Source organism: Molothrus ater, chromosome 6, assembly GCF_012460135.2.
Source record: "Molothrus ater isolate BHLD 08-10-18 breed brown headed cowbird chromosome 6, BPBGC_Mater_1.1, whole genome shotgun sequence".
Lineage (NCBI taxonomy): Eukaryota > Metazoa > Chordata > Aves > Passeriformes > Icteridae > Molothrus > Molothrus ater.
This window is the reverse complement of record NC_050483.2, coordinates 54072283-54094783: the sequence shown is the minus strand read 5'-3', so window position 1 is coordinate 54094783 and position 22501 is coordinate 54072283. Positions and strand designations below refer to the sequence as shown.

The 22501-nt window shown below is 40.1% G+C and overlaps 1 protein-coding gene across 1 annotated transcript in view; it reads right to left on the bottom strand.

Moving 5' to 3' along the window:
- The window catches only part of ADSS1 (adenylosuccinate synthase 1), a 28515-nt gene extending 7010 nt beyond the window's left edge, over positions 1–21505 (bottom strand). The window contains exons 1-10 of the mRNA XM_036383932.2: positions 21272–21505; positions 8425–8527; positions 6926–6988; positions 6123–6173; positions 5712–5778; positions 5222–5329; positions 4794–4875; positions 3770–3896; positions 2703–2857; positions 805–929 (exon numbers count right to left, since the gene is read on the bottom strand). Of these exons, the coding sequence (XP_036239825.1) occupies positions 805–929; positions 2703–2857; positions 3770–3896; positions 4794–4875; positions 5222–5329; positions 5712–5778; positions 6123–6173; positions 6926–6988; positions 8425–8527; positions 21272–21457 (1067 nt within the window). The 5' untranslated portion in view covers positions 21458–21505. The remainder of the gene's footprint in view (positions 1–804; positions 930–2702; positions 2858–3769; positions 3897–4793; positions 4876–5221; positions 5330–5711; positions 5779–6122; positions 6174–6925; positions 6989–8424; positions 8528–21271) is intronic.
- Positions 21506–22501: the final 996 nt, after the last annotated feature.

The following is a 22501-nucleotide window of genomic DNA, read 5'->3' as shown; positions in this document are numbered from 1 at the left end:
GCTGCATAAGGTAAAGCAAAATATAAATCCAATTTAAAAATGTGCCAAAGCTAAAACCCCCTTTTGATAAATTAATGAACAAGACCACTGTTCCTTTGTAACATTAGTAGCATAAACGATATTAAATTATGTTTCAGTCTAAAATATATTAAAATGCTCAGAGTCCCATATTTGCATATATGGACAAATTTGCTTGAATGCATCAACCAAGGAAGCCACTCGGTCTCAAAGAAAATATAACTTGGTCCATTAAAAGCAGGATTTATAACAGAATATTCAACTACACTTTTGTAAATATATGAACCTTTTGAACTGGAATGAAAGCTGTGCCAGTTGCTGTACCCTTGTGTCACTCCATTAATTTCACTTATCAAGGCAGTGGTTCCAAATGATGCAGAATTGGTCCTACAAGTAGGATCCATTAGAGTCAACCAAACCTCAAACCCAATAGGTTTTAGACCATGGCACAAGTCAGTATGAAAGCACTGGATCAAAAACACTGGAGTAAACTGTTAGAAAACCAATATATTGATTCAATCTACACTGTCCATCTGATGAAAGCAAAATGAAAACATGTACCAAAAAAATCACAGCTATCATGTTGCAAAATCACTTAATTTGAAAAAAAATGAAAGGAATTAGATTATTATTAGCATTAAGACAATTCTCAGTTGCCCACTGTGCATCATTGTATTACTTAAAATGTGACACTTTACTGGACTTATATTAATGTTACCTACATATTTATTCTGCGAAGCACAAAATTATCCCTTCCAAATGTAGCGCAAAATCTGTGATGCTTACGCAGTGAATCCGTTGATCATATGAGCATATTTCAAAATGACCAGATCTAACCAGCCACAGCGTCTCTTTCTGCCCGTAGTTACCCCCCATTCATGGCCACGGGACTGTAAAAGATCTCCAATCTCCTAAAATAAGACAGAGAGAATGCTGATGGTGTTTCACTGAAAACATGGCTGGAAAACAAATACAAACAAATACAGACGAAGAGCAAGAAAAATGCAGTTGTGCCAATTTGAAGGCTATTTTCCAGGAAAAAAAATTTACTAGGAGAGGACTAAGGCAGATAACAAATCCGCTCGTGCACAGGATTTCTGTATTGCAATCACTAGCATTTCAAATCACGTATTTAATATGACTTTTGTGTTCCAAGGAGAGACTTTTCTCCCTTCTTCATCCAACAGGAAGATTTTCTTGACAATTCAGTCCTTTATTAAATTTTGTTTGCATTTACTTTCTTCATCTGGTCTTTTGACATCTTTTTGGGGTCAAGACTCTAAATGCTTGGGACAAAACCAATGCTTGTACACGGTCTAGGTCAAAACACCTAGGGCACCTTGCTTCTACCACAGTATGAGACTGCCAGCTGTTCCATTCAGACTGGCAGTGGCTATACTGTGGTAAAAATAAAGAAGGAAGAAACTTTATGTTCATGATTCATAAACCCCAAGGATACCATCAACTCATCTGAGCCATTAAATAAAGGATTTCAGTGACTAAATCCTTAAATTAGATTCAGAGCACTGCCCTAGAGATTGCTGCATGCATAGCTCACAATCAATATCCTGAGCTTTCTAATTTCTTGATAATGAAAATAAAGCAGACAGTTTAAAATAACCAAAATCTCTCCCCTTCTATTTATTGACCCCTTTGTGCATGACTGGCTGACACACACACCACATTTATTCTATAAATCACACAGAACACAGGCTGTTAAGCACAGAAGTTGTAATTTAAGCTCTTCTGGGATGCACTGACAGTTCCAGTCCACAACAAACTCTCTCCAGTGAAATACACCTAATGATGTTACATAAGATGATGACATCTGTTTTCACACTGATCATTACAACAGGAGTGTGGTCACTGCGATGTAACATCACCACACTCGTGTTTCTCTCCTCTCATGACAAACACCATAATGAAATTCTCTTCTCTTTATGTGTGTGATTGCTCAGCATTATTATCACTGTGCTTATTTATCAGTGGAAAACCCTTACCCCATTGTGTCGGGACCCAGGACATTCCTCTGGCTGCCCTGGGTGATTTGAGACCCTGGCAAGGGGCTCAGAGACCTTGGCATGGAGTCAAAAACACCTGTGCCTTCGATTTTAGTCCATGGAAAAAATTACCAACTTTGTGTGAAGATTTACAAGCCACAAGAGTTTGAGTAGAATGATAGTTAATTTGTCACAAAGAGAAAAAGTAGAATTTTGGGGTTTTAGAATGGGGGTTCAAGAAGCAAGATGAAGGAATCTGGTCGTGTCCTGTCCTTTTTCTTCTTCTTCTTGTCCTCCATCTTCTGCTGGGATGGTAACACTTTTCGATTGATTTAGAGTAGAGACAGACTGCCTAACATAGGTGACAGGTAGTGGAAAATAATTGTAAATAAAGTATACATAGTATGTAGGATAAAAAGTTAACACCACCCCAAGGGCAGACAGTGTGCCACAACCCAACCTGCTGACAGATCTCAGCAGGTCAGAGAAAGAATGTAATAGATGAGAAAAAATAAACAACCCTGAAAAGCAGAACCGATGAATCTCGACTTCTTTGGTCACCAGGCTGGGAAAAAAAAAGACTTTCTAATACCTCAGGGGACATCTCAACCACAGAAACCCGAGACCATTGCACAGTTACTTGTTGCCAGCTGTGTAGAGCCCATTTTGTAGCACTAAACATACATTGATCTGCTCGGTGGGGAAGGCGCCGATGCCCACGCGGGTGGTGTAAGCCTTCACCACGCCGTACACGTCCCCCACGTGCTGCGGAGGAACGCCCAGCCCGGTGCACACACCGCCCACGGTGCAGTTTGAGGAGGTCACAAAGGGATACGTGCCTGCCAGGGAAAACACAGCAGCACAGCCCTCTGTCAGCAATGGGTAAGAAACAAAGACTGTTTTTTATCAGTTCAAAGAAGGTTTTCGCTTCTATGTTTGGCTTTAAAGCTAAACTGGAACAGCAGCCAAAGAGGGAGGCAAATTCTTTTTATTATGTGTCATTCATCCTTTACAACTTTCACCGAGGATTGCACACAAGGGAGAAATTCAAAAGCATCTCAATATTACCTCCATTAGGCACGGGATCTATTATACGATGCTTCTGCTGTGTAAAGCTTTTTTTCAATGTTCTGTGTATCACAGAAATTATTTCCATTAAGCTCATGGAGAGCGTGATGTAAAGGTCACAGACTGGCATTCCCAATGCTCTGCACAAGTGGCTCTGAGTATTTGCCACAAATTGTCTAAGTCTTAAGAGTTACTTATGATCTCTGCCCAGTGACTCTGGACTGGAGAATCTCTCAAGTCCTTAATTTTTTCTTCATTGATTTAATTAGACTATTGGCTAAGAAAGCAGAGCAGAGACCAACTGTAGTGGCAAGACTTAGAGGCTGCTGCACCAGTTTAATCCTCCTCCCATGGCAGAGGAATTACCTAAACTGCACTGCAATGAGTACCTGGATTGTTTAGCAATGTGCACACACATTTAAAAGCAATCAAGACAAGAATATCTGCAGTGAAATTTCAGCTGCACTGGAATAAACTTCAGTAAAAATCAATATTTAAACCCTAAGCACTAATCCTGTTGACGATACAATCTCTGTTTTAATGAGCTTTACTTCTGGGAGATCTGTTCCTATTAAGGAAAGACTATTTTCTCTATTTTCCTGCTGTTTGCAAAGTCAATATAAAGACAAATCAAAACAAAACTGATCTCTTAGGAGTTAAGCTGAGTTTAGAATATAACTTACCAAAGTCAATATCGAGTAGTGCTGCATTGGCTCCTTCAACAAGGATCTTCTTTGGGGAGCCATGAAGAGCTTCATACATAAAATACACGCCATCTCGAACCATGGGTCTTATTTTTTCAGCATATCCCTGCAAATTGAGTACAAATGTCAGCTTCCCTAGACAATAGCTGCAAGCAGGGAACACTGTGTTCACTTTTGAAAGACAAAACATACAGATAAGTCTAAGCTTCCAGCCTCAATAACTGTGTTTTCCTGAAAAATACAACCATTAGTTTATACTCCTTTCAATCTATTGAACCACTCATATAAGAAAACTTGACTTATTATGGCATTAGAATGCCATCATTTCTGTATCATTGCTGTTCACAGAGATGTGGTATGCCTACTAAATTTTGTTGCTATAGTCTTTAGATAGTGTGCTATAGTCTAGTCACACTGAGAATGGGACTTAGAACTAGTCCAAGCACCAAAAGACAAACATATCAGTCCTTTTGAACATTAAAAAATATCCTCAGGGTGTCAGCTCTAAAAACTTATAAGAAAAAACATGGGAAAGGTAAGAGATATTTTTAACATCCTCTTTTCTTTTATATTCATGAAAGCTGTTTTACCAGTTGCTCTTCTGGATTTATTTGTAAAAAGACAATTTTCTTGTAATACCAGGATCTTGAAACATGCTTCCACAAACAATTCTTCAGTAAGCAAGGAAGTCCCACTGACACACTGGAAACTAATTGAAATCATCACCCTGCATTCTCTTGACTTCTTTGACACAACAGTCATTTTAAACAACATTCAGAAAAGTAAAATATTATAGGAGAATTAAATCCTCCACAGAGCTTACATTAATGCCTACAGTAAGAGAGAACATTCAACTACAAAGCATAGCTACTGTTTGTTAAAGCTCTCATAATAATGAACATATGTATTTTTCATCTAAATTAGCTCAATAAGTGGTATGTCTGGTACACTTCATTTTTATCTTCTAAAATTAAAATAAATATTTCAAGTGATAAATCCTTACCTTTAGCTTTTTCAATTGTCCTTCTGTATCAATTTCCAGTGTGGGAAACATTGACTTGTACTGTTGCGCCAGGTTTTTAAATCTGTAAAATATTGAAATTGTATCTATGAGGAACATATTCACAGAACCTTTGGCAAGAACTCAGTTTATATTATGCACAGTATATACTGAAAGCTATATGGAGAAAATACTCAGCACTCTGACACTTCAACCAGTGCATTTCCCAATGGTCAAAATTCCATTTTAAATTATGAGAAACTCTGTGAAGTACAGGAAATACACACACATTCTTTTCAGTTTTCTTCTCCTTCTAGACAATTTATATACAAAATTCAGACACATATTTAAAAACATCTCCTTAAAAGCAAATCTGTCAGGCAAAATGTATCACTCTTTAACATAATATTTACAAATGAAAATAGTTGTACCTTGAAGAAAATTCATCAAAGTCAGAGAGGAGGTCACAAATCCGAAGGCCTGTTCGTGCAGCTTTGGAAGAATATGTTGGTCCAATCCCCTTTTTTGTTGTGCCAATACTAAGTAAAAAGAAACACCCCCCTCAAAATGTATAAATACATGCAAAAATACACTTTATGCCAAGTAATTTTGTCAAAGTGAAATCATAGAATGGGCAGGATGTCTGAGACATAAAAATATATTAAAGTTCTGTAATAATAAATATATTACATTAGCACCTTTCAGGCTTTGCATAAGTATTGCTAATATTTGTGGTATTCAGTAAAGCATGAGTCTGGCTGACAGTTTGTTCACTAACATAACTAGGAACAGAACAGAAGCACAGAATTATTAACATCAACAAGGCTCTTCAGAGACACACAGCATTTATGTTTTTCAAAATTACACTGATTTCCAAATTTGTGTAACTATTAATGAAATGAGGCTGTTGGAAATATTTACTTTTTGCCTTCTTGTGCTTGACGTTGCACTTCCTGGAGCCCATCTACTGCCTGATGAAAGTCGAACACTGCAGTGGAAAATCAAATGGATATAGTGAGAGAACAAAGGAGAAAAATATTCTTTAAATCACAGACATCTATAACTTCAAGACAAAGTGCCTCTGCTGTCATTGACAGTGCACAGGCCTCCTCAAGTGGAAACAGAGGGAGTATTCCTTAAACATTGTGAAAACATGTAAAAACATCACTCTTCAGTGGACACAGATTCCATTATCATGCTTCAGATTACACAACATAATAAGAAGCTGTGTTAGATCAAATACACAGCTGCTCTGTGGAATAATAATTTAATTTAGCCTCATGAGCTAAGCAATAATTTGTGCGGGCTTTTTCCCCTTCACTCTTCACTTACCTATATGTGCTCTATCTGATATAATCAGTCTTTTCTCCCAATCTTTCAAACCTGTCAAAAAATGAAGAAAGGTAGGATTTCAGCTGTGCTGATTGGTTGAGCTTTGACATTGACTTCTACTTTTTCTGTCTTTTTGCTAGTTTGTGTGTTTTCTTCTTAAGATAACTGTAGACAAAATGGATAAACCACAAGACAATATCAAATAGCAGCAGTGTTTCTGTTGAGAAACTTTTCTCATTTTTGACTTATCAGCTTTCTCATTTTGGTATGGACAAAGATACTTCTTAAATGCCAGAGTGCTGTGGCTTACACAAAATTCTTTAAATAAATATTCTTGTTTAATTTGCTACACAGCACATCACTTAAACTCTATTTGTGCCTCAGAAAATAGAGAATTTCTAGATAGAAACATAAAACAGTCTAAGAAGTAGAGGATCTTGGAAGGTCATAGGGTCTAAAGCCTTGCTCAAAGCAGAACCAACTGAGTTTATATTTGGGCACAGAAATTTTGGGTCAAATCATCCCTATTTGAGGTCAAGGGAAGCTTAGCACACACTTCAGCATTTATTTTCTTTCCAATGTGGCATCAAATGCCATAAAACTCCAAGAAACCCATGAAAAGACTGCTTTTGGAAATACATCTAAAGACTGCCACACATTTCAACATTTTAAATACTGTTTCCTCATTTAAAATCCAGAATGTTATTACTGCACTGCATACTTATGGTCAGAAACAACAGCTTACAAAAACCCTCGATCTGGCTGCCAATATAAAGGTAGGTTAAAAATTACTTGATACAAACCTTTCTTTTCATTCTTTTCAGCTTCTTCAAACAGGCCTGGTAAATGTATAACCACTCCATTACCTTTGGGAACATAAATGATTTATTTTAAAGCAAGGAATAAAACACTTATTTTTAGAATGTAAGGCCTGTAAGGCCTTTTAGGATGTAAGGCCTCTACTTGCTGTCTAAAATTTTATTTAAGAAATAAAACTAGAGTTTGCACAAAGTGATCTCGAGGACTTTTTGGATAAATCCTGATTTGGGGTAAGCAGCTGCTGGGCTGCTAAGCTCAGGAAAAGCAGAGCTGGTTTGTTCCAGGCATGAACACCAGGCTGCTGCACAGCCAGCTGAGGTAAGCAGATTCCTGTCTTTGTTCATGGTGGACTTTGCCCTGCGACTCCAGCCTCAATTGTTCACAGGAAAAAGCTCAAAGAAGTCCCTGGCCTTACCACACTGACAAGCCTGTGTGAAAATATTGAAATCTTCTTCAATATTCAGGTTTCTGTTTCAAACTCGGCTCAAACTAGTGCTGTGATACATTAGCAATGCCTTCCCCCTGCTTTTGAGCTACAAAACAGAACCCACAAGCAATAAAGAGCAGTGCTGGCGAGACATGGAGGATTAGTGATGCAGTGGGCTGGAAACAGCTGCTGCCTCCTTCTTGGGAATGTCAGAAATATATGCAAGAGCCTGTCTCAGCCTAAATTTAGCATAACTCAAGTTATAGTCGTTACTAATTGACAAGGGAGTAAATAGGAAAGCAAGACAACACACCATATTTAGCTGAGAGGAAAAAATGTTTAATAGATTCTAGTTATCCATTTGGAAATTATTAAATGGGACAAAACTGAAACTCTATGACTCACTAGAACTTACACTCATTTCTTGAACAGTCTGTACATGATTTCTCTCAGAAATAATCAAAACTTTGGACAAGAGGCTTAAATTTGCCTACCATTTAAATATGAGTTTAATGTCCAGTGAATGCTGCAAATCTTTTTATGATGCCATCTGCACCAAGTATCTTTATAGCAAAATACAATATCACCCTAAACAGCTGGTGATGTGAACAAAAAGGGGACTGAGTAATGACCTCCTGAGTAGAGCCCTGCATTTTGGCACCTATTTCTGGAAGTCAGTAAAGACCTGTGAGAGATAATTTTTATTATTTATTTAGCTAAGTCCTGACATTCGTGTTCTCAAAGAATAGCACATATATTTCTGAAAGTATAAAAAGAGAGTGCAAGTAGAGGGTGGGGTCCAAATTTTACCATAAAGTATAAGAAGGAACATGATAAGATGTTCTTGCTTTCAGTTTTCTAACAGTGGAAACTAAACTGACACTGAAAGTAGAGTAATTCTTCATGTAAAAGCAGCAGTGAAATAAAAGTCAAACAGCTGAAGCTAAAGCAAATCTGACTGAAAGTCACATTTTTCTTTACTTGTTACCACAAAGTACAGTTCTAGCTATCCACTACACAATGTCATTTTTTATAGTAATTTCCAAAATGTCTTACCAATAAAAGAAATTGCCTTTGGATTAATGATGCCACTAGGAAATAGGTGAAAATCATATTCTTTCCCATCAACAACGACAGTATGGCCTGCATTATTCCCACCCTGCAAGAGACAGAAACATGTGAAGAATAATGGTGTAACGTCTATTTGGCAAGAGCATCTCTTTTTATTTATATATGTCTTTGGTCACTTCTTCCTCCACCTTACAGTTTCTTAACATGTTTTAGCATTGTAAAAAGGTCTCAAACAGGACAGTGAGGGAGTTCAAGGAGTTCAGCAGGACTGTAGAATTGTGAAGCAGAAGGATACCATGAAGTCAAGGCAGGGCTGGGACAGAGCAGGAGTTAATACAGGAGTGGTGGCATAAGCTAGACAAGAACTGAAGCCTTCTGGGAGAAGAAACTGGAATTAACTACCACTCTTGGAGTCCTGCCCCTGACATGCCTACACAAGCCCATCCTTTTTAGGCATCTTCTGTACATGGACATTTCTTTGAGTTCAAGCCCAGTATTTCCCTTTGAATGGAAGCTCTTCCCACCTGCCCAACCACAAACAGCTACTGCTTCTCCTGGTGTTCAAGAAAGAGGCTCTCTGTCAGGCTGGAACCATGTGCAGACTGAATGACCTTGTCAGTCACAGAATATTCTGAGTTTGAAGGGACCGACAGGAATCCAACTCCTGGCCCCACACAGGACCACCCCAGAAAATGGTCAAGAGATGATCTTCCCAGTTACCACCACCACCACTTTATGGAGTCTGCTACAATTCATGACATACATGACTACCTACCAGAACCAAGAATAGGAGCTGGTATTTTCCTTACTAAGTTGCTTTTCCACAAACTCTTTTAAAAGAGAATGATGTGGCAACACAGAAACTTAGAAAGAGGTGAGCAGATCAAGGTCATGAGTTGATTTGACCTGAAATATTAAGAATTAAAGGTCCAGTTTTCTCAGCAGGCTTAGTGGCTTTTTCCTGCTGTGTCTTAATGTAAGTTTGTCTGCTACTGATAAGGTTGAAACCTGACTGCTCATGTGCTGTGGTGCTACAGGCCTTCAGTTTTCCCAAATGATTACAAATCTTTGTGGGTTTGGCACAAGAACTGAATGATTTAAACTGTCTAGAAAGAGGGCATCTCCTGGAAGGGGAACTGAGACTGCCACTGGTAATTTGCAGAAAATAGTGTTGGCTTAATGAGTGGAGTTGCATGAAAACCCGGAGAAAGAAGAGTCATTTATGAAAATGAATATTAGAACCCCATTTTATTCCTGAGTTTTAATTTATTCTTCATTTACTCATTTGCCATTTTGTATGTAAAACACAGGAAAATGGCAAGTGAAAATCCTTTCAAAATGTGGATAAATGCTGAAACACAACATTAAGAAAATAAGAACTATGGTTTACAAAAAGAGAATGTTTTTTAAGCAGTGTGATGGAGAACCTTAGGAAATACATATGCAAACATCATAAAAAGAATTTTTATGCTCCAGAACATTTGAGTTCAACAATTAATTTCAAACAGATAAGCTGCTAAGGGAGAGCTGAGGAGTTAGAACAGAAAAAATAGTACACACAGATTTCATTTGACTTAAAAACTGATGGATAGCTCATCCTTGGGATGGGAAGGATTTTGATATGTCCTGCTAATGCAGAGTTATAATTTGTCCAGAGAATCCTGGCTATTTTTCTTGCCTCTCAGATATAATAAATCAGTTGTAGGAATCTGGATCTAGTTAAAAGCACTCAATTATCTAGAATGTTAATTAATCAGGCAGGAGAGTACTTTACATGATATTTAAGAGGTCTGACTTAGGTGGATTGCTTTGGTTGAAACACTGGTTATTTTATTATCAGGCTGAGAAAAATCTAGTACCTTCTTCTGGGACTCCCAGCTTTCCAGCTCACCTATAGACAATGGCAAGATGAAAACTTTAAAAGAATTAACTCCATCATTTAACACCAATTTAATCTCTACTACAAGTAACAATTTCCTCTTTTCCTCAGAAAATGAGGAACCAGGCTGCTTCAAAAGTATTTGTTGTCATAATGCTATAGTTATACTCTGCTTTTCTTAACCAACATGAACAAATGAAGTCAGGCTTGAGGACTCACAATCTGAGATAACAGCATTCCTAAATTATAGTCAAAGGTATTTTCTTGTATCCTAAAATTTCAGAAGGTGGGACACACTAGTATGAGAATGCTTATGAAAGACAGCTTATGCTTTTGGAAAATTTCCTGAACAACTGACACCCGGACAAATGCTCTTTCTTTAGCAAATGCTTAAAAAGGGATGTTAATCAGGCAGCTTGTGAGAGTTGGCATACATAAAAAAATGCTGAAGCACAGAAACACCATCAGATATTGTACATCCTCTAATAGCCAAAATCACTGATGCGGTTTCAGTCCCTCTGGATAGATAACACACATCAAAAATTCAGTGACAAACCACCTAAAGTAGCATTCCTCCAATTAAAAACTAGTATTGACATCTCTGGAACTGCATTTTGCACTGCTCCTGTTGGTCTGTGTTTGCTAAACAAGTGTTTTCCAGGTATATTTCTACATCTCAACTAATTATACTTTTATTAATATAATTGGAGTGGTAGCAGAGCATTGAATTACCCAAGAGACATGACCACACTTGCAAAACATTACACTGGTAATATCTGATGAGATATTTTGTTTATTATCTGGTCATCTCAGTAATTTCTCATGTTCAGTCGCATAGATATTCTAACAGCATATTGGCAGCCTAGCAGCTGAGATATTAAAGACATCCACTCCTTTTCTAATTTTACTCCAGTTTTTAGAGACAATATATGGCTTGTATGAGCCACTTCTTCTCCTAACAAAATATAAGTGAACCAAAAAATCTTATATGGGGTTTATTTGAAGACTACACATTTGAAGGTGCAGAGAACTGCCTGGTACACTGCAACTGTGTGAGCTCCCCTCTTTCCCTCAAATGGTATTTCATTAAAGTGCTGTGAACACTAATACACCAAGTGACAGTGCTCTCTGGACCCTCAGGATGCTTCCTTCCTCTTGGGCCAAAAACCTTTTGGAGCCTCTGCTTGGCCCTTGTTTCAAACACAAGGACATCATAAACTTCCATTTAATATCCAGACTCTGCCATGCAGCACTGAGCCCACCTGAAATTTATTTATCTTCAACCATTTGCAGGTTCCTAGGTCTCTAGAGGTGGTATTTTCTGCAGATCTTAAAAAATGTCTCCAGCCAAGGGAATGTTATGGCAACAACTTCTGATAGATTATTCATCAGTGCCATTTTGGCATGATCTGTATTGTGAAATGATGGTATGGCTAGAAATAAGTTGCTGTGCAGTCTGGGCATCCCCATTAAACCATTCTGCTGTAGGAAATGCTGTTCCCAGGAAGGCATCATGACAGCAGCTGTTCCAGTGGCATCCATATACACTCCTCACACACTTCCTCTGCTCCAGAGTGTGTCCCTTCCATAGACACAGTGGGGTCTGAGGTTTATTTAAATAATTAAAAAAACCTATTACATTGTACTCAGATAAAATTTGATTTTTTTTCTGTAAGATTTTAGTCTATATTTTCTGAAATTTTATAATCCAAGTGTAAAATTACATATTGTCCCAGTACTAGAAGGAGCTAGAGGAACTAAACTACACCATGCGACACTGTACAGTCTTTTTTCAGTACAACACTTTGTTTAAAAAAAAAAAATCAATTTCCAAGCTTTTATGTACTCATCTACTTGTGGTATTGGATTGATGTACTGCTGTACATTGATTACAGTTCCAGAGTGCTTGAACACCAGAACTGTATCAATACACTAAACTGAGAAGCTATATTTTACCAGTGTTAACAATTGTAGCTGGCATAAACAGCACCAGGGAACTGATAATTGTTATGAACAGGTTGCCAGAGGACAGTCATTGTCTTCACAGTAGAACTTACAAAAGCCACGAAGAAACAAACCCACTTCCCAAACTGCTTAAAGGCTGCTCTTTTGGCCTGTATTGTTTTTCAAATTATCTCTTTATTTTCTGCAGCCAAAACATCCCAAGACAGTGAATTTCATTTGAGAGCAGCAGTGAGGCTGTTCAGTACCTGCAGCAGGAACTCAATTCTCCAGTTAGCCTAATGATACAAGTTAGAACAGGAAGGAAATGTGTCCTGATGCTCACATGTGCTTCTATCTGTCTTGCCAGGCAGGTAGTGTGGAGGAGTGCTACCAGATGCTCTCCTGGTTGGCACATCCCTCATTTGCTCAGTGCTCCTCACAATGCCTGAATACAATTTCATTAAGTGGATTCATATGAAAAATCATCAGATCACATAAAAACCTTAAAACCAGATGATTGTTTCAAGCTGTAACTAGAGTGTGAACAAGAAACAGGTTTATTTTTTATGGGTCCCACAGTGATGAGGTCTCACCCTCTTCCAGTTAACAATGGGGAAATAACAGAAACTGGCTACTGAAGATCTGCAGCCAAAATCACCGTGGTGTGACACACCAGCAGCACACAGAGCTCCTTAGCTACTGCTACATGCAGTGAATGCATGAAATGTCACAACTAGGTTTTAAACACACAAATTAGCAACAGAAATGTAGTTCAAGGAGATATCTGTGCTAGGAAGCACATGGGGCTATCTGAACACAGTTTCAGTACTGGCTGACATGCCTGAGGCAAACCTTGCGTGTATAAATGGGAATATCAAGTAGGAGTAGAAAGATTGTATTACCTCTCCTTTTGGCAGTCGTGCAACTGCCACTAGAATACTGTGTCCTTGGTACAGGGACAAGATTACAAGATGATCCCCTCTGGCATCATTATATGAATTTATAATCTATGAATTGAAATACCAGCCACAAACCAGCAGTTTGGGAAGCCTTCATCTGAAAACAAATGCTGTGACTCCTTTATCTCTCTCTTCATGATAAGTGTCCCAGTAATACAAATTCCAACCATCAACTGAGCAAAACATTTCTGAAATTCAACTGTATCTGCAGGCCAGGTACCTCTCTCATCATACTATCAAGCAGGCTACAAAATACTCCTGTTTTGTTACCAGAATTGAGTAATTTTGTTCAGTTTATTATAGCATTTTTAATGCAAATAAACAAGAAGGAACATTCTTATATAAACTGTTTATTCTCTTTACAATTTAATTAACAATGGCTATTTATAACTTACATCAGCAACTGCCTGGAACTAATTTGAATAAATGTAGCTAATAACTGCTACCAGCATGACTGGCTCTGACATGAACTTTATAATAATATAGATGCATTGACTTTCATGGGACTTCTTGTTATTTACACCATTGTAAATGACGTTTGAGCATCATTGGCATTGAAAACATCCAGTCAGACAAGTGCAATACATTAACTGCTTTGTACATGTAGACCCTTCGACAGGATGTCACTGAATCACCTGTGTGTGAACACTTCTGACAATGACTGCAAGTGCTGCACATTCCAGCTGGAAGGTTGTTACCATAGGTGCTTGTTAGTTTCCCTAACTAGATTGTAAAAACTGGAAGGTTTTTTTGTCTTTTTTTTTTCCAGTTTAACTATTGCCAAGTAACATCCTACTCAAATTTCAAGTGGTGAACCATAACTTTGTTTTTTATTTTTTAACTCAACCCATTGGGGATAGGTGGGTTGGGAATATTCAGAAGTATCCTTAAGACCACAAGAACTGAGGCAACAGTGATTTTTAAAGCTGTGGTGGTGACAAACAACTGGTCTGAGTTGCAAGTTTATCTCCAGACCCCAACCACCCTCAGCCAAATCTAGTTTGTTTGTTTGGCTCTTCTTTCCTGAGACTATGTTGCAGTAATGACTTCAAGTACAAACAACTCTGCATAGAACTGCTCTGACTCCTGCCCTGTTCAAGTGTCGCCCTTTGCTGTCTCAAAGAAGGAGCAAAATTCATAGGATCCCACTGTCCCAAGTAAAACAGCACTCTTTCAAAAAACTCCCAAATTCCCATGGGAGGAGACCACCTAAAACCTCATGAGATAATTAGTATTATTATAAACACAAACATTCTTGAGAAGAACTGAGCAAGGTTTTTGACCCTTTAAAGGAACATGAAATTATTTGTAGAACAAATAAAAACCCTGAAGCCTATATCATATACTGCACCAATAATGTGGTATTATTTCTTTACTACAAAAAAATGACCCTAACTTATACAGATACCTTGGTCTTCCTAAGCATCTGAAAAATGCAACTGGAAAAGCCAAGTCTAATTCAACTCAGGTTTCAAACAGTGTAGGCAAACGAGACACTCACACACTGGTTATTTTCTCTCAAACTGAATTAATTGTTTTGTCAAGTCATATCAAAACAACATACCACAACAGATCACTATATACAAAATGTATATTTACTTCAGCAACAGATGCAAAGAATATAAATTCAAGGTGCATTGGTAGAAAATGCTACAGTGGAAAAATATTCTTATGCTAGCAGAATACTGAAATAAAGAAAACCAAACATAAAAAACCTAGATAAGTCTGCTCGTCTTTAATTCTCTCTGCTGAAGAAGCATAGTCACGCCCCTGTGGGAAGTAATATGATCCAAGGATATGAACATAACTTTTCTTATATCTGTAAACAAGTTAAGAACAGGAATGAAATAGAACAGATGTAATTTCAGTTTAATTTTCAGCTGTTTTCTTTTGATGCTTGTAGAGGATAATAAATTCATCAGGCTTTATAAAGGGGATTGGAAATTAAGCTTGCTTTCTTATGGAGATTTGGAAACTTTAAACCTGACCTTCTCATACAGTATTTATAATCCTGGTGGTCCTGAGATGATCTTGCTGATGCCCAAAGGAAAGGCTAGTTTAAAATAGCAGTGTCACCATGTTGTTCTAGAGCTTAAAATGATATAGTGTGGCATGTAAGTATGTATAAGCATAATGAGAAATAAAATTGGATAAAGTACCTCAGAAGTGACAGATTGCTACAAAAAAAAATTTAAGTTTGGAATGGTGGACTACTTCATTGTACTAAAGAGACAACTCACACTTGAATCCTTTCCTGTGTTGAACAGTGAAATTAAACCTGCTTATGTTTTTGCAGGGAATCTTGCAAAAAATGACTTAGAAGCCTGTATGAGTGTACATGGAAGTGGGTTATCAACCTCCCCAAACATTTGGGAAATCAAAAACAACAGTCCTGCAGTCACTGTACACTCATGACTTCAAGGTCATCAATCTGTTCACTGAAGATCATCAAGCACTAAATCATTAGGAGATTAAAGCCTTTCCATGCTACTTTATCCTGTAGGGAAAAATTACACTAAACATGACAGTTAAATCTCATTGAAAGGAGAGCAACACATGACACACAGAAAAAACAGCAGCAAACAAGGTCCTGTAACTCCACACAATCATCACATAAAACTGCCCTAATTTAATCCCTACTGCAAACAGTTCCAGTAGCCCATGATCAATAGGGACAAGTCACAACAACGTGTGGCTGCTTCCCCTGCCCTGTCAGCAGCAACAGGGGAACAAAGGAAACCTCCCCATCTCGCACCTAAAGCACCCAGAGAAACTTCTGGGCTGCCATTTCTGCCACGCTTGGCTTTTATTATTCAATTGCTTGCCCACAGTATTTTCCTTTGCATTCCTCAAAGCACTGTTACTGAAACAGACAAAATTTACAGTGTATTCATTAAAACACTAACACAAGGAAATAGAGAAACCTACAATAATATACAACAGTTACTTGTATGGAAGCATTGGGCTCGTCCCTTCACCCTTGCTTAAATTGTTCCCTAACGTTGCAATGCTTCCTCAAACCCAACACATTGCCAGGATTTTCTTACTGGTAAAACCTTCTCAAACTTATTTGCTAACATCCACTACATAGAGAAAATAAACCACTCCACACCCTTGGTTTATGACCTGGTTAAACGTCTCAGTCCAAGGAACTCTGAACTACTCAACCACAAAAGACCTTTTCAACCTCCTCAGCTTTTCTTCACTATTAACATCAACTGTAATTTTTGTCCATATGCCTCAAAAGATCAGATGATCTTTGAAAATAAAGCAATTCTTAACCTGAAATCATAGACTTGATAGAAGAAATATTTTAAAATGTGACTGCATATTTTGTGCAAAACAGAAACTTTAATATGAGAAGCTTAGGAAATCTAATAACAGCTCTTAATGCAATTACATTCTTACTATTTGGTGTTTCTCCTTACAAGTCACTTCTTAAGGGAATGCAGATAACATCAGACAGATTACTTCCAGAAGGCAGAATTGTCACAGGACTGACACATCCAGAATTGTCGTGGGCACACTGGAACAGCAGCACTGAATGACACCTTGAAAAATTTCTTAAAAACTGCCTTGGCCTAGTAACTGCTGCTGAATCACTGCTGCTGGTGATGGTGTGAAAGGAGGAAAGGTATGCACTGGTGTGGCACCTGGTTTACACATCTATTCAGTAACATGATGTGACCTGTGACAGGTAGAGGTGATTATCACAGGGCCTCTACACACTTAGGAGCAATAGTGTTCCTGTCTTTCACCTTAGGCTTTTGGAAAATTTTTCCTTTCCTTTGAATTTATCAAGTTTATGGGGCATTTTTTAGTGAAAAGTTACCCTTACAGTGTACCTTACATAGTCTCACCTTAAGGAAACAGCTAGAACTGCATGACAAGCAGCTGGCCTCAGTTAACTGAGAACTTATGATGTGTGACTTTTTAGGAACAGCTCTAGTCCAAGCAGGTCCTCTGGAAGCACACCACCTTGGCCCTTGGCACTTGTGACAGGTGACTCTTTGATCATACTCCAAAACTGATCTGAGAGATCAGCTAATTAAAACCCTGGTAGCTAACACCAGCCACCAGCTCTAGCTTTGAAGGTAGACACAAAACAAGCAATGAGGTGATGTGAGAAAGGTACATCTGGAATGAGAGCTACCACAGAAAAAAGTCACAATCTGAAATCAGGTTTTGATCAACACCAAAGCTCTCTTCCTTTGTTAGATGCACCCAAATTACTTCATCTGATACTCTGACAATATGCTAAGAGGCTACAGAAAAAGTGAACTCCCATCTTTATGTCAGAATATTCTCTTAGTTAAAAGATTTAAACAAATACGCAAACCCTCTTTTTTAAAGAAACATCAAAATGAAATATTTACCTCTGAAATCTTTGTTTTCACTCTTTCCTAAAAATATATTAGGGATTAAAAGTATTGCATGGCATCATATGACAGCTCCATGCCCCAGGAGGCCACAATAAGAAAGAAATATTAGCCTCTTATGTTTTTCTTCTGAAATTCTTTGCTTGCTGAAAGAGCAGTTTACAGGAAAAAATGTTCTTGATGTTCTCCATTAAATGTACTCAGTTGCTTAACAGCCCCCTGTTATTAGTTTGTTTAGAAATACCTTTTCTGCCTCTTTATATGGCTTTGTGTGCCTGTGTATCTGGTATTTTAATGAAAGCAGCCTGTGAAAAGTTTTGTACAGCATCATCCATAAGAGCATTCAGAGATCTTTTACCCTTTCTGAAACAACCTCTTTCACAAAGAATGCTACAATTATAAAGGTGAAATGAAATCCATTACTTCTGGCAAACTAATATTTCATATTTAAATTATGTCACATATTTCTGTGTCACTGAATGGTGAACTCATTATTTTGAACTCAGACTGTATAATCTAAGCCCTGGTCAACAAATTAAGTCATCAATTCATGTGAAATTCTGAATGCTCAGGAAAATTACAGAGGCTGGGGTTTTAATGCAGAATTTTCTTTTAATATGCTTTAAAAGCTTCCCTTGTGCCTGTGATGGACTTGTACTGCCATTCACCTGCCTGCCTTTTATTCTAGTATCCTAGAAAACAGAATTTCATTTCCTCTGCAGCAACCTCTGCAGATGTCACAGGTTATTTTTATGCACCCAACACACTAAAATACTTGAGAAACATTTAATGAAAGTTATTTCCTTTCATGGAAACATTAGAGAATTACTGTTTGTTAAAACCCCTTTCAAACTCAAATCTGGTCCTGAATTTAAATCCCTACACAGAGAGGAGGGCAGCCTCACCTTTTTAAAAGTTAGCTTGAAGAGTATCCTATTGGGATGAAGAATAACTCTAGCTGGTACATGATTTCAGAAGACCTGAAAATCTGTTTTTCAGATATTAATTTTCAAGCTTTCTCTACTTCATTTTCACTGAGGACCAAAACAAGCTGTTCAACATCATTTCCCTCAATGTCTCAGAAAATGGAGTGGACAAGACATCAGGTAATAAATAATGTTGTCAATCATCAAATTCTAACAAAAAAGTCTGGTGCAAATTTTCCTGACATTTTGTCTAAAATTTCTAATAAATCAGTCATTCAGTACTTCTTGTTTAAGAAATTGCTTCTAATACACAAGTGTTATGGCACTAAAAGTTTTTCTTGGTTTCCAGGAGCAATGTGAAGCAATAAGATTCTGGTCCAAACACTGAGCTTTTTCATGGCACTACACAGCATTAATGAAGTGCTCCTCAAACTGATTACATCTGTAAGTTAATGACCTGCCATTATCACACTGAGAGAACTCATCAGTACTCTTCATATCCTTAAATATGTGCATATCTTTACTAAACCTTAACAGACTTCTAACAGAGGCAAAAATCATACACCATTATCTACTTGCATGATTGGCTTTGAAAATAGAAAATATTAAATTATTAAAATGGCACAATTAAAATTACCAAATGCACAAAACACCCATTGAAGTATTAAAATAATACAGCCCTCTTTAAAGTTACATAATATTTGCCACTCAAAAATAAATCATGACTCATATTTTCTTTTTCAAATGCTTTATAGTTGGCCCTCATCCTGAAGACATCTCCTTCTAACCAGTGTATCAGGAATGCTATTGTAGTGTCACACACACTGTATTGGGGAAGACTCTTTTGAAAAGTGCCCAGTGCTTTTCTAGCTCCACCTGCCTTCCATCCATGCTGGCCTCCTCAGGCTGCAGGAAGACAATCCAACGTGCCCAGCAGCACATTAAACCATCTAAGCCCTCACACACTGACCCTTGTGGCATGCTCACACACACACTCCTGCATCCTTCACAGGGCATCCTGAGGCTGCACCTGGGGGCCACGCTGCCAAAGTAGCTGCTGGAGGGACAGCAGATCTGTCCTGACAACAGCTTCAGGGCACCCCACAAAATTGAGCCTGAAAAAGAACCAACATGAATCCTTGCAGTAGTAACAGTAACCCCATGAGAACTCACTGTTTGACAGGGAGTTCTATGAAATGCTCCTCCTCAGCTAAAACTTTTAAATTTTTTTTCCTCACCAAAGCAATCCCTAGACCTGAGTTTAAATTCCTAGTAACACATTACTGGGGGAGGCAAGGGGGAAATAAACATGAAAAAAAAAAGGTATGGTCCTGGTAATGCATATTCATTAGATACCTTTTGCAAGGAAACCTCTCCCCAAGGTGATTCAAGATCTTGGGAGTTTAATGTCCCAAATGAAAATACTTCCTCCACCCTCTAAATATTTAACCTGCATGATAACATTTATTTACATAATATACTTAATTAGAAAAATGTCCTTGGATTTATTACCTTGGATTCAAGGATGTCTCTAGCTTTTTAGTAGCTATCATGAATTTTAAAGCAGAATAAATTTCATGGTACGTACCAGCTGAGCTGGACTAAACTGACTACTTTTTAATGTGCTCACATAGTTTAAGGGGACAACAGGCAGAATATTAGCTGTATTGGTCTAATATGTTCATAACTAATGTTTGAAAACATTCTTTAGAAATTATTACCATTATTGATGCCCCATCCCTGGAGGTGTTCAAGTCCAGGCTGGATAGGGCTTTTAAACAACCTGGTCCAGTGGAGGATGTCCCAGCCCATGGCAGGGGCATTGTAACTGGATGATCTTTAAGGTCCTTCCAACCCATTCTACAATTCTATTTGGAATCACCTACATGTCTAATTTCGTTTATATTATGCAAATACATTGTTTTGGGAATCCTTAAAATCTATTCAACTCAAAAATACCTATAAACAAAGTCATGCAAGATGTTTCCTGTTTTCATGCAACTCTACTTATTTTTACATGAATTTTTTTTCCACTATTTTACTCATGCTCAATTTTGTATTTATTTTTTTTAGAATAAACTTCCAGGCGCTTTGCAGGGAACACAGTCCGCCCATCCAAAACACCCCCTGCAGCAAAACTTTGGCAGACTCCTGAGGTTAATTACGGCTGGCCATTCAGGCCGGCTCACAGCGCTTTTCCCCGGAGCAGCAGCACGCCCGGAGACACCCAGCCAGCCCCGCACAGGCAGGGGAACATCCCCGCAAGCCCCGACCGCAGCCCGGGCCGCGGGGCTCGGCTGCCCGGGGCAGCCCAGGGCCGGAGCGGCTCCTCCCCGGGCCCCCGCCCGCCGGCACCTCGGGATTCAGTGTCGCTTATCGTGAGGGGTCAGCTATTTATATTTATAGCTCAGGGCTTGTTTCTTTCCGAGTGGCATTTGGAGGCCCGGGGGGTGTGTGCGGCACACGGCTCCCGCCGGGGCACGTTCGCGTCCCGCCGCTGGCTGCGGGAGAGCGACGGGGACTGGGGATAGGGAGCGGGGAGGGAGAGAAGCAGCAGGAGCGAGGAGCGGCAGCTGGAAGGAAAGAGCGCTGGAGGGAGGAAAGGCGGAGCAGCGGGGGACAGAGGGGACCCGCACGGGGAGGAGAGCGCCGGGCCGGGAGGAGCCGGGGGAAAGCGGGAGCCGCAGGGAACGCATGGTGGGGAAGCGCCAAGGGAGTGGCTGAAAGAGCCGGCTCGGCACCCACCTGGCACCGGCACACAATATCCGACTCGGTGGCCAGCAGGTCGACCACCTTGCCCTTGCCTTCGTCCCCCCACTGCGCCCCCAGCACCACCGTCACTTTGTTACCGCCCGGCTCGCTGCGCGCCCGCTTCAGCCCGCCGGCGGCGGGGTGGCCGCTGCGGTCGTTGGACGCCCGGGTGCCCGACATGCTGGGTGGGAGGGTGGCTGTGGCCGCAGCAGCCGCCGCCTCACGCTGCCTCGCTCCCCGCCGCCGCCGAGCCCTGCGCGCTGCCCGCGCCGCGTCGCCGCCGCCCGCATTTAAGGGCGCCGCCGCCGCCGCCCGCCCCGCGGCGCGCTGACGTGCGGGGCCGCTGCCCCCCGGCCTCGGCCTCGGCCGCCTGCCCGGCCGCGCTCGCACGCACGGTCCAGACAGACCGACACACAGACACACACAGACACACACACCGACACACAGACACACACACCGACACACAGACACGCACACACTCTCATAGCACCTCTCACACTCACAGTCCCCTCACACACACACCACACACTGTACTCCTCACAGGACACAGTCCCCTTACACATATGCTCACGGAGCACCCCACACAAGCACGGTCCCCTCACATTCACGGTCCCCTTGCACACAGGCACAGCTGACAGAGGCGGTGGAACTGTGAGGAGTGCACAGCCCCAGGGCATGCATGTAATGGGCGCCTCAGAGGGATGCAGGCAGGCCGTTGTCACCCTCAGGGAGGCACATGAGTCTGAGGTAAGCCTGTGGTACGGACAGACAGATGGACAGACATCAGTCTGTGAGGCGCTCTCATGCAGGGATCTGAAGCTGTGTCACTGTCAGGGGGCTGCATGGCAGAGTCAGCACACGGGTGGGTTCAAGGTGTGTGGCTCTCACAGCAGCCTGAGGCCTGTGGGGCTGTGTCACACGGATGTAGGGACACGTGTCGTACTGAGGTGCATGGCTGTCACTGTGACACACAAGTACTGTCACTGCTACTGAGGTGTCAGGGCCTTGGGCACAGGAGCTGTTGTTCCCATGGGATGGACACACACACACACACAGTCCTGAGGCGCATGACCCTGTGTCACTGACACAGACAGGCAGGCACTGCCCCGAGGAGCACAGGCTGCTCTCACTGCAAGACGGATGCTGCCCTCAGGCATTTGGGACTGTCAGACATGCAGGAAATAATTGCACACTCAGAGAATCCTGGCATGTGCACAGGTACAC